This window comes from Rana temporaria, chromosome 1 (genome assembly GCF_905171775.1).
Source record: "Rana temporaria chromosome 1, aRanTem1.1, whole genome shotgun sequence".
NCBI classification, from domain to species: domain Eukaryota; kingdom Metazoa; phylum Chordata; class Amphibia; order Anura; family Ranidae; genus Rana; species Rana temporaria.
Window position 1 is genome coordinate 25947131 of NC_053489.1, and position 13209 is coordinate 25960339.

At 50.7% G+C, this 13209-nt stretch overlaps 1 protein-coding gene across 1 annotated transcript in view; it reads left to right on the plus strand.

The window, feature by feature from the left end:
• Positions 1–258: 258 nt before the first annotated feature.
• Positions 259–13209, plus strand: part of DCAF12 (DDB1 and CUL4 associated factor 12) — a 46247-nt gene continuing 33296 nt past the window's right edge. The window contains exons 1-3 of the mRNA XM_040336037.1: positions 259–494; positions 4036–4290; positions 7395–7601. Coding sequence (XP_040191971.1) covers positions 438–494; positions 4036–4290; positions 7395–7601 — 519 coding nt within the window. The 5' untranslated portion in view covers positions 259–437. The remainder of the gene's footprint in view (positions 495–4035; positions 4291–7394; positions 7602–13209) is intronic.

Genomic DNA, 13209 nt, shown 5'->3' on the forward strand with positions numbered 1-13209 from the left:
GTCTATCAGAGGTTACTAGGTGACAGCAGGTCACTCCCCCAGAGACAGGGGACCACGCCCCCGGTTGTCTATTACTGGTTATTAGGTGACAGAAAGCCACACCCACCGGCTTCTATAATCAAATGTATTATGACAGGAGGCCACCCCCCCCCTTGGCCCGCCTATTAGTCATTGGACAGTGTCAGAAGACCACGCCCCGTGACGTCTATCATTGGTTGCCAGGCGTTAGCCCGCCCTTCTCTCACAACACCGTCACATGGCTGTCAGAAGATGTGGGTAGGGCAGACGTTGCCCTCGGCGTGATGACGCAAAGACGTAGCGCTCGGGGGTCAGAGGTCACGGCGGTGGACGCGGTGTGCGTCTTTTCGTCCGTTATATGAGAGATCGTTATCCGTCCGCCCGGGCTCTCTCCATGCGGGGGCAGAACGGGCGAGAGCATGACCCGGAGAGCAGTTAGCAGGAAGAGGAAGGCGGCCCCGGGAACCGGAGAACAGGTGACTTACGGCGGGGCAGGCCTGGGAAGGCGGCTGGGGCCTTGTGTGTGTGTTGTCAGGGGTGACGGATGTGGGGGTCGTGCTGTGTCCTCAGTGTGTGGGAGGGGGTCGTGGGGTGTGTTGAGTATTATAGAGGATGGAGGGAGTCCAATTATGGTGATGGGGAGGGCTCTGATTGTCCGGGAATAAGGAAATGACATCTACAAATGTTGGATGTCTGTGATTTGTTGGGGGGGGGACGGCGGAGCCTGGGATTTGTTGGGGGATGGCGGAGCCCGTGGATTTGTTGGGGGGGACGGACGGCGGAGCCCGTGGATTTGTTGGGGGGGACGGACGGCGGAGCCCGTGGATTTGTTGGGGGGACGGACGGCGGAGCCCTGTGGATTTGTTGGGGGGACGGACGGCGGAGCCCTGTGGATTTGTTGGGGGGATGGACGGCGGAGCCCTGTGGATTTGTTGGGGGACGGCGGAGTCTGTGGATTTGTTGGGGGGACGGACGGCGGAGCCCTGTGGATTTGTTGGGGGGATGGACGGCGGAGCCCTGTGGATTTGTTGGGGGGATGGACGGCGGAGCCCTGCGGATTTGTTGGGGGACGGCGGAGTCTGGATTTGTTGGGGGGACGGACGGCGGAGCCCTGTGGATTTGTTGGGGGGACGGACGGCGGAGCCCTGTGGATTTGTTGGGGGGACGGACGGCGGAGCCCTGTGGATTTGTTGGGGGGACGGACGGCGGAGCCCTGTGGATTTGTTGGGGGGACGGACGGCGGAGCCCTGTGGATTTGTTGGGGGGACGGACGGCGGGGCCCTGTGGATTTGTTGGGGGGACGGACAGCGGGGCCCTGTGGATTTGTTGGGGGGACGGACGGCGGAGCCCTGTGGATTTGTTGGGGGGACGGACGGCGGAGCCCGTGGATTTGTTGGGGGGACGGACGGCGGAGCCCGTGGATTTGTTGGGGGGGGGGCGGACGGCGGAGCCCGTGGATTTGTTGGGGAGACGGGACAGTGTGTGGGAGGGGGTAGTGCGATTGTTGGGGACAGGACAGTGTGTGGGGAGCAGGACAGCGGTGCCTTCAATTGTTGGGGACAGGACAGCGGTGACTGTTGAGGCTGGGACACCTGCGACTGTTGGGGATGGGACAATGTGAGGGAGGGGGTAGTGTGATTGTGGGGAGCAGGACAACGGTGCCTGAAATTGTTGGAGATGGGTCAGTGTGTGTGGAATGGGACAGCGGCGCCTGCGACTGTTAGGGATGGGACAATGTGAGGGAGGGGGTAGTGTGATGTTGGGGACGGGACAGTGGCGCTGCAATTGTTGGAGATGGGACAGTGGCGATTGTAGGGGACAGGACAGCGGTGCCTGCAATTGTTGGGCATCAGACAGTGTGCGGGAGAGGGTAGTGCGACTGTTGGTGATGGGACAGTGCGTGGGAGTGGGTAGTACGATTTTGTGCGGAACGGGGCGCCTGCGACTGTTGGGGATGAGACAGTGTGTTGGAGGGGTGGTGCGATTTGTTGGGGTACGGCGGCGCCCAGTATTGTTGGGGATTGGCCTGTGTGTGGGAGCAGCGGCGCCTGTTAGGGATGAGACAGTGTGTGGGAGGGGCTAGTGCGATTGTGGGGAGCAGGACAGCGGTGCCTGCAATTGTTGGGGATCAGACAGTGTGGGAGGGGGGAGTGCGACTGTTGGTGAAGGGACAGCCGCGACTGTTGGTGATGTGGGAGGGGCTAGTGTGATTGTTGGAGATGGGATTGCGGTGCCTGCGATTTGTTGTTGGGGACGGTATCTGCCTTCATTGGTGGTGAAGTGATGGAGTTTGCACCTGTTGGCAGTGGGATCACAGCGTCTGTAGTTGTTGGGGAAATGGGGATAGCATGTTCGATTGTTGGTGATGGGGAATGACATCTGCAATTGATTGTTGGGGATGGGGTGGCAGCATCCGCAAATGTTGGGGACGAAGGGACGGAGTCTGCAGTTGTTGAGGATGTGATAACCATGTATGCAATTGTTGTGAGGGAGGGGACGGTGTCTGCCTTAATTGGGGACGAATAGATTGTGTTTGTTGGGGGGTGAGGGGATCTGGTCTCTGATTGGTGGGAAAATGGGATAGCAGTGCCTACGATTTTTGGACGGAATAGCGACGTCTGCGATTGATGGAGACAAGATGACAGCGCCTGCGATTGTTGGGAACAGAATAGCAGCACCTGGAAATGTTGGGGACAGGGGATCAGCCTCTGCGATTGTTGGGGACAAAAGGATGAAGTCAGCGATTTGTTGGTAATGGGATAGCAGCATCTGTGATTGTTGGGAATGGCTTTACAGCGCCTTGTGCTTATTGGGGGTGAGGGGACAGTGCCTGTTGGAAATGGGATAACAGCGTCTGTGTTGAGGATGACTTCTGCAATTGTTAAGGGGGCGAGGGATCGGCGCCTGTGTGTGTTGAGGGAATGAGGGGGACGGCGCCTTGGGTTGTTAGAAGAAGGGGCAATGGCATTTCTTATTGGATAGGAGGACTGTGTCTGTTTTTGGGGATGGAGCTGTGGTGTCTGATTTGTTTGGGACAGCCCCGCTCCTGTGGTTGCTGGGTGATGCGACCATTGTGTCTGTGATTGTTGGTATCACAGCACCTACAGTTAAGGGATGGTGTCTGCGGTTGTTAGGGGACGGGGTCGATGGTGTCTGCAGTTGGAAGGGGGTGGTGTCTGCGGTTGGTAGGCGACGGGGTCGATGGGGTTTGCGGTTGGTAGGGGGGTGGCGTCTGCGGTTGGTAGGGGGGTGGCGTCTGCGGTTGGTAGGGGGGTGGCGTCTGCGGTTGGTAGGGGATGGGGGTCGATGGTGTCTGCGGTTGTTATGGACGTAAAGGCTGCACCTGTGGGTGTCTGTGAAATTTGTCGGTAACCAGAATGTATTTCTCTTGTTCGCTCAGCGATGGTGTAAAAAATTACCACAGATGTGGATCAGTATGAGGGGAGGTGGAGTCCAGGAACACATTGTGATGTCAGAGCTTTGGTTTCTCATTGGCTAGTCTTTCCTCTGATCTGGAGAGTGTGCAGTGATTTGCAGATCAATGACCACCACTAAGTGTGTCTATATGGAGGCCAATATACATAAGTTTGTCAATTTTGGCAGGGGTTGGCCAGAGGCTGCGGGCAGGCTGCGGGGGTTGGCCAGAGGCTGCGGGCAGGCTGCGGGGGTTGGCCAGAGGCTGCGGGCAGGCTGCGGGGGTTGGCCAGAGGCTGCAGGAGGTGGCCAGAGGCTGCAGGAGGTGGCCAGAGGCTGCGGGCAGGCCTGCGGGGGTTGGCCAGAGGCTGCGGGCAGGCTGGCACACTCTCTATTCTGGAAATCTTCTCCACATGGACCTGTAAATTTGTGCCGCAGTAAATGTTGTGAATTCATCACTTGTTTATCATTTTGAGCATCGTAGCTCATTACCATTTCGCAAGTGCACACAATTTTATCTTGACACTGTTTGTTTTATTTTTCTATTTAATAAAAAATGTGGAGTTCAAAATTGTTTACCTGAACTTTGTGTTCCTCTTCCAGGCTGACTGGGACCATGCCCCTCAGAAGCGGAGGAGACTTCCTCTACAGAAGAAGTCCGTGGTGTATTACCTGAAAACCAGGGAACTGAAAGCTCCGGGTGACAGCAACTACCACCACCTGTTGCGTAGCTGCGCCGCTCAGACGCTCCCCGGGATTCTCAAGGAGAGAGAGTTTAACCTTGGCACACTCAACAAGGTGTTTGCTTCGCAATGGCTAAACCATCGGCAGGTTGTTTGTGGAACCAAATGCAATACGGTAAGTTTTTATTTCTGGTTGAATGTTTTGTATACCGGAGAGTTCAACTGGCTGTACAAGTGAGACATGAGATGGCAATTTATCATGTAGTCTTCTTTTACCTTATTTCATAGCATAAATCATCTTAACCACTTCAGCCCCAGACCATTTTGTTGCTAAAGGACCGGGCCACTTTTTTGCGATTCGGCACTGCGTCGCTTTAACTGACAATTGTGCGATGTGGCTCCCAAACAAAATTGTCGTCCTTTTTTCCCCCACAAATAGAGATTTATTTTGGTGGTATTTGATCACCTCTGCGGTTTTTATTTTTTGCGCTGTAAACAAAAATAGTGAAAACTTTGAAAAAAAAAAAAATATTTTGTATAATAAATATCCCCCAAAAATATATAAAAAAAACCTTTTTTTTTCCCCCTCAGTTTAGGCCGATACGTATTCTTCTACATACTTTTGGTAAAAAAAAAATCGCAATAAGCGTTTATCGATTGGTTTGCGCGAAAGTTATATTGTCTACCAAATAGGGGATAGTTTTATGGCTTTTTTTTTTTTTTTTACTAGTAATTGCGGCGATCAGCGATTTTTATCGTGACTACGACATTATGGCGGACACATCGGACACTTTTGACACATTTTTGGGACCATTGTCATTTTTACAGCGAACAGTGCTATAAAAATGCTCTGATTACTGTGAAAATGACACTGGCAGTGAAGGGGTTAACCACTAGGTGGCGCTGTAGGGGTTAAGTGTGCCCTAGTGAGTGTGTGTGACAAGACCGTGATCACCGCTTCCGATTACAGGAAGCGTTGATCACTGTCATTGTCACTAGGCAGAGCGGGGAGATGCTTGTTTACATTAGCATCTCCCAGCTCTATCTCTTCGTGAGACGATCGTGGGTATCCCCGTGGCGATCGAGTCCGCAGGACCAGCGAACCATTACTAGTAAAAAAAAAAAAAAATGCCATAAAAATACCCCCTATTTTGTAAACGCTATAACTTTTGCGCAAACCAATCAATAAACGCTTATTGCTTTTTTTTTTTTTACGAAAAATATGTAGAAGAATACGTATCGGCCTAAGCTGAGGAAAAACAACTTTTTTTAAAATATATTTTTGGGGGATATTTATTATAGTAAAAAGTAAAAAATATTCATTTTTTTTTTTTCAAAATTTTCGCTTTATTTTTGTTTATAGCGCAAAAACGAAAACCGCAGAGGTGATCAAATACCACCAAAAGAAAGCTCTATTTGTGGGAAAAAAAGGACGCCAATTTTGTTTGGGAGCCACGTCGCACGACCGCGCAATTGTCAGTTAAAGCGACGCAGTGTCGAATCGCAAAAAGTGCTCTGGTCTTTGGGCAGCAATATGGTCCGGGGGTTAAGTGGTTAAAGGCGATGTGTGTGTGTGTGTGTGTGTGTGTGTGTGTGTATGTATGTATGTATGTATGTGTATGTATGTGTATATTTATATATATTAATATTGGGGGTGTTTAGCTCAAGTGGGATATGCGATTTTAAGCGATTCACGCCAGTCCGGAACTATGTTTAAGGGCTTGTTGGCCCACTTTTATTGAAAAGGCAAAAAATAACAAAATCCAAACATAGGTTTCCCACGCAGGGGGTTTTCACTGTCCACACAGAACGGTACCTTCAGCCTCCTGGCTTATACGTGCCAAAGAAAATACCAAGCCATCTGGCTCTTGTCAGCAGTAGCACAACTGCTCAGGCTCCAGCATGGAGCTCTTCTGACTCCTGTCAGCAACCTTAGACTCAGGTCTCTGGGGTTTCACAGTGCAGCCTGCACTCTCCCAGCTCTCTAGCCACTTCACAGTGCACACCTGCACTCTCTGAGTTCTCCCTTGCAAGCCTGGACTCCTCGGGAGGGTGGAGCCCAGAATGCTGGTCCTGAGTCTCCTATCAGGCCCACACACACCTGCACAATCAGTGTGCTGATCAGCTCTAAAGCCTGAACCCAGGACTGGGGATTTTATTAACCATTGAGGAAACTTGAATGCCAATTTCCTCTGTAAACTGCAAGCTCCCTGGAGCCCCTCAACCAGTCCAATTGAAAACCCTGGGGTACCACACTACTACAATATATATAATATACGCGCTCCCCTCTTGCCCAGGAGTGCCTTTGTGTCAATGTGTATATCCCTTCTCTGACAGGCAGGGGATCCTCTCTCTGCATCGGCTGTTACAATATGAAGACAGCGCCTCCCTGTGGTACTATGGCAACACGGCCTTGTCCATTCAGTTTCCTGTTAATGAATAGACTACAAGTACCATCATCCATTGTGGCTTGTTGTTCTTGATAGACTGCCAGGACGCTGGTGAGCACCCTCATAGTTCAATTGATTCTTCCTGCCATTCAGTCAGGCTGGGTTCTCATATATGCGAATTGGATGCGTTTTAAACTGCATGAAATTCGAAGCTGACCAGCTCTCAATGGAGCTGGTATGTCTGGGGCGGCTGCGGTGCGGTTTCAAAAAGGGCCCTGTGTGTTTTTTGGTCCACTTCAGGTGTGAACTCAGGCAAAACGTTGTACCAGAGCCAGTGAACAGGAGCGTACCGGCCCCAGACTGCAAACCGCAGCCGCACTTATGTGAACCTGGCCTAACTGTCTGTATCAGAGGTACCGGCAGATGTGCTGAGTCTGCAGGATCCAGGCATTGAATCCATGATCTGCTGATTGCGGTTTCAATGTAAAATATTATGGACTACAGGAGAGTCAGGACACTCTCTATGTTGCAGATAAAGGAGCTGTGTTAGTGGGCGTCCTGACTCTCCCGTAGCCCAAGGGAGGGGGAGAGCACGACACTCCACACCAGGGAGAAAGCATTGCATTACTGTGTGGAGTTACAGACAGAAGAACAGGAAGTGAGGATTTCTCAGAAGAAATAAGGACATTTAAAAGCAAAATGGAAGGATGAGGTAAGTGAAGGAGGGACTGCACTGAGGTAAAGGAAGCTATTTAGGGAAAAATAATTGTACCTTTACAACCCCTTTAATCTTAGCAGGGGTAACAAAGTTGAGAGTAAGCTCTAGATTCTTTGACAGTAGGCATGTTGTTTTATTGGTTCCAGTAACAATGTTCTCTTTCTCTGGCAGTTATTTGTGGTGGATGTCTTTACCGGGCAGATTACGAAGATTCCCATATTAAAGGATCGTGAACCCGCCAATACAGCACTACAGAGCTGCGGCATCCATGCCATCGAGGTCAATCCTTCCCGAACCCTTCTGGCTACCGGAGGTGATAACCCCAACAGCCTGGCCGTCTACCGGCTTCCTACCCTGGATCCTGTCTGTGTGGGAGATGTGAGCTGCATTACTTTGTTTATTTGTACATGCAGGTCTTTGTTTTGTATAGTTTGAGAGTTTCAAGTTTAGGGCAGGGTTTGACAAATTTGCTTGGAATCTAGGAGCCAGCTAAAAAAGTTAGGAGCCAGAAAACGCGCCCCGTCCCGACGAGCTTGCGCGCAGAAGCGAATGCATACGCGAGCAGCGCCCGCATATGTAAACGGTGTTCAAACCACACATGTGAAGTATCACCGCGATTGGTAGAGCGAGAGCAATAATTCTAGCTCTAGTTCTCCTCTGTAACTCAAAACATGCAACCTGTAGATTTTTTTAAACGTTGCCTATGAAGATTTTAAAGGGTAAAAGTTTGTCGGCATTCTACGAGCGGACGCAATTTTGAAGCGTGACATGTTGGGTATTAATTTACTCGGCGTAACATTATCTTTCATAATATTAAAAAAAAATGGGGATAACTTTACTGTTGTCTTATTTTTTAATTAAAAAAGTGTAATTTTTTCCCAAAAAAGTGCGCTTGTAAGACCACTGCGCAAATACGGTGTGACAGAAAGTATTGCAACGATCGCCATTTTATTCTCTAGGGTGTTAGGATAAAAAATATATATAATGTTTGGGGGTTCTAATTGGAGGGAAGAAGATGGCAGTGAAAAATAGTGAAAAATGACATTAGAATTGCTGTTTAACTTGTAATACCAACGGCCACCACCAGATGGCGCCAACTCACATCTGGTGGTAATAACTTGTAATACCAACGGCTCACCACCAGATGGCACCAGCTCACACATTTTCTTTTTCTTTGCCCACCTTCCTAGCCAAGTCGCCAGGACACTATTTCTAGTCGCCATGGTGACCGGGATTTGTCGAGCCCTGGTTTAGGGGAAGATCTTCTCTGGTGTACTAATCGTGTGCACTGTATCTTCTTCAAAACCCTTGGCTTGGGGCTTGACAAATGTGCTTTGAATTTAGGAATCGGCTAAAACTAAGTTGGGTGCCATTTTTTTGTTTTTTTATTATTAATTATCAAGCATGTTCCCGAAGATGTGCTTGGCCTTTAATTATTTTGCTGCTAGAGCCATTTTTTGCACACATTTAAATAATTTTAGGCCTGAAGATGACATAAAACATTATATTTTCTGAAAGCACACGCCCTAGAGCACAGGTGTCAAATATAAGGCCCGCGGGCCGATTCCGGCCCTCCAGGCCTATTCATGTGGCCCTCGCACCTCTCCTGCAGCTGCAGGAGAGCTCCAGTCCTCCTCCAGACCCCTACTTTCTGCTTTCAAGCAATGCATCCAGCTTCTTCCCAGCAGCAGCATAAGGAAAAGGGGGGTGCACTGTGATGTAAGGGAGAGTGGGGGACTCAACTTTTGATGGTGGGTGGCTTTTGACATCTAATTCAAAAATATGAGTGTTGCGCTGATACCAACATTTGTTGCTGTAAAATACAATAAGTGCCAATGATACCAAGTACACAAAATAAAACAATAAGAGGTATCGCTCAATAGGTGAAAAAATGCAGAGTGAGTGGCCTTCCTAATATTAAAACCATATATAGGTAATAGTGAAGGGGAAGAAATTATATATAATAGTGTCACAACTAGTTCCAAAAAGTCCTTTGTTCAGCTACAGTTCAGTGCAATAGGCTTGGATAGGAAAGAAAGAACCAGTCCTTTGCTGTGCTGAGAATGTTGTCAGTGATTGTTATGCTGCAAACTGACTCTCTGTTCATCCAAGGGAACACAGCTCATACAAGGAGAAAAAAGACAAAATATAGTGCAAAACTGTGGGTACAAGGGGGAACAATGTAAGCAGTGTTTGCAGATTCACTCACAAAACCCCAGATCAAGACTAGCTTCAAAAGACCGCTTTGAAACTGCCCCTCAGTGTTGTGATCTCCTCATTCGGATGGATCTCCGACGATCGCGTCACTAGGCTTCTCCCCCACGCGTTGCGTCACTCGGCACGTGACTTAGTCATGGGTTGCCATGTGACCAGGTCAGCTGAGCTTTTATCTGAGCTGGCGATGGGGAAAAAACACACGGAGGGGGGTTCCTATCACATCATTGCAGGCAGATACCAAAAGCTGTGTAAACCGGATACATACAATGATAATGCTTACAATAAGTTTAATTACACAATTATGAATAAAAACAAATAAAAGGTAGTTAAAGCGGGGGTTCACCCGTACAATATACTTTCTCTTTCGTTCATAGACGGACACAGCCTTCATTGACCTTAGGGTTATGCTTCTTCCTACCAGGAGATTTAGGCAGAATTCTACAGCACTTAAGGTGTTAAAAACTTTCCTTCATGCCGCTCCTCCCAGGGGGCGTGGCTCCCCCAGGCATAACCCCCACTCTGCTCTAGCAGCTTCAGTTTGTTTCTGCCTAACCGTCAGGAGAGTCAGGCTCTCTCTGGAGTCCTGGACTCTGGAGTTTTTCTTGCAATTTTTCTCGCTTTTTATTATTTTGTTCCTGCATTTTTGAATCCTGCGATTCTTCTATCAACAGCCGACTGGGTGACAGGCTGGGTCCTCGACCCTTGTAGTCCCCCCAGGTTCGGCCTTCGAGCGTGTGCCGGCCCTCAGCTCAGCTTTGGGACGTCCACGACAGGCCCCTTTGCTCCAGGGGCGGCCGGGGAACTTCGGTTCTAGGGCACACATATGACCGGTCTTTATGGCCTTGTCACAGTGTGTCTGGCCGACAGCCATGCCGTTTAGCGGACGTTGGTTCTGTCTGGGATACCTCCAGCCGGTAGTCGCAGGACAGGTAAGTAGTGACCCTTGCTCAGGTAAGTGGTCTGGCTGGAATTTTCCCTGGGGAGGTCGACTGAGGGTTCGCCCTGCTTTCCTCTCTCCCTTATTCCTCTCCTTCCTTCCCTTTTGGGTAGCGGCTGTGAGGGGGGTTTTTTCTGGGGTCTCTTTATTATCACCGGGGCCTGTGTGTTAGCTGGGGCTGTGTGTGTTCACTGCAGGGGGCTGTAGTGTTCTCTGCAGGACTTGTGTGCTGTTTTACTATGCTGCTGTGGCTGCTGGCTGTCTGTTTTAAAAAAAAAAAAAAAAAAAAAATTTTTTGAAAAGTGCGCCACGGCCGCCATTTTGCCGTAGTCGCGCCTTGTATATCTCGGCGGCCATTTTCTTGTGGTCCTTGGCAGTTTTTTGCATTACGGCGGCCATCTTTAATTTTCGTTTGTCCTCGTGTGGCCGTTTTAGCGCTCGGAGAGACCGCGAATCTCTCCGTGGGGACTGTCAGCAGCGCAGCCGGCTTCTCAGCACATCATCAGGCTCCTCTCAGCGCGATGCACCAGGCGGGGTGGTGAGTTCCCTGGGGGCCCTCATGCTCAGAATAGAGCTAGAACAGCCGGGAGGTGACCGTGGGTGGTTCTCTGCTTAGCAGTTTGGGTAACTCGGTGGTGGGATGCCCTGGAGCCTGTACTAGGTACTATCCTCCCCACTAAGGCCTGAGTTAACCCTTGATGCCCCTCCCCCTGCCACTTCTGTTGAGGGAGTGTTATTTCTGAAGCAGCTAGTGCCTGGTTGGGGGGTAAAAAAGCGCCCCCTCCCTGAGCCTGCTTCGGGGGATGCCGCTGACATTATACTATGCCCGGCTATTGCGTCTGGTTCTGTGGTGTCAGTGGATGCGGGCTATAGAAACCCACGCGACCAAGGAATTTGTTGGAGCTCTTATTTTCTGCGGTTAGAGCTTATAGCTCAGTAACTAGACGGTTTGTGGTTTTGGCGGAGGTACCAGTTGTACCGGTCCCTTTTGGGTTCCGCAAAAAAACGCAGCGCACTGCAACTGTGTTCCTTATTTGGACTTTTTATGTTACACCGCAGTGTGTGTATATATATATATATATATATATATATATATATATATATATATATATATATATATATATATATATATATTTATTTTTTGCAGTCCCTGAATGCTTTGCGACCCCTTTGTAAGTAGGTGGGTCTCTCCTCCTGTGGACCCTACAGTGTCCGGATGGAGCAAAGCCGCCACGTTGCCCGTGGAAGGGGCTCCTGCCTGTGGGTACCCCGCTGAGACCGGTCTTGACTCGGTCTCTGGTGTCACAGACTCTGACTAGAGGGCTGTAGCTCCTGCTGCAGGAGCTGGGGGCACAAGATGCTGCTGAGCCCTGTAAGGACCTAGCTGAACGTTTGGTTCGGGGTCTGTAGTTCGTCTGTGAGTCGGTCCTGGATGCGCTTCCCTTGCTTTCCAGGGCCTCCGCCTGTGTGGGGGTGTTTGCGCCGCCTCGTGTGGCTTACATGCTGGTCTTCGGACCGATCCTCAAAGGGTCCTTGGTGGACTCACCCCTTTAGGGGTGGGCGGCTTTTTGGGCCTCCCGGGTTGGCACCCCTAGGGATGCCACGGGTGGTAAGAGTACGCTGCTTCCTCTGCTAGGAAGGGCAAGGAGCCTCGCCGTCGGCGAGGGCCCTCCTCTCCCGAGCAGTTCGTGCGCCCAGCACGGGGGGTATTCTGCAGGGTGCTAAGGCCCCCGCTGCGGGGCTGTGACGCGCCTGGCACCACGTGCCTTATGGGCCTGCGGACGGTATTGCTTCCGCATGTAGGTCTGCCCCCGCCCGTGTCGGGTGGTGGGCTGGCTTTGTGATTTTGCGGCTCGGTTGAGGCCTCTTCTTTCCGACCGTTGGCTTTGCGAGGTTTTCTCGCGGTGCAAGATAGATTTTCTCTCTTGGCTGCCTAACAGATTTTTTCCTCCGTCCTCTGGCTTCCTCCGGTTCGCTGGTTGGTTCTGTCCAGGATCTTCGGATCGGGGGAGTGATGGTGCCAGTTCCCTCAATGGAACGGTCTCAGGGGTAATACTCCAATCTGTTGGTAATCCCCATGGTGGACGGGGTCCGTCCAATCCTGGGCCTCAGGGCCCTCGTTTGTTTTTTTGTGAAGTACAAAATTTCAGGATGGGAATTTTTTTCTGGCGTCCTTGGATGTCATGAACGCATACCTGCATGTTCCCATATGCTCTAAGCACCAGAGATTCTGGGCTTTGCGGTCAGGGTGGACTTTTTTTCTTTTTGTGGCCCTCCCGCTCGACTTGGTGTCGACACCACAGGTTTTTACCGGGGTGCTCGTCCCGATACTGGCCCGGCTGTGTCAGCGGGGGTTTATCGTGGGGTGTCTGGGCGACATTCTCCTACGAGCTTATGAGAACTCTGCATTTGTGGAGCCGTGTCTATCACGTGTCAGACTCTCCAGGAAGTTTGGCTGGCTTCTGTTTTTGTCCAGAAGTCAGTGTTGGTCCCGTCTGGGACTGGAATTCCTGGGACTAGTCCTGGATTCCGCCGGGGCGGGAGTTTTGTTCTCCTAACGGAAAAATTTAAGACTCTGCAATCTGCTGGGCAGCAGTTGTCGACCTAGTGGTGGTCATCTCCGCGATTCTGCTTGAGGGTTCTGGATCTGACGGTGGCCTCTTTCGAGGCGGTTCCGTATGCCCAATTCCACGCCAGGGTGCTACTGGAGGACCTGTTGTCACGTGGGGACTAGCTTCCGTCATCTCTGGATTACCAGGTTCGGATGAGTCATCTAGTCCCTGGTGTGGTGGCTGATGTTTTCCGGTGCTTCGGGCCGGGAAGTCGTTTCGG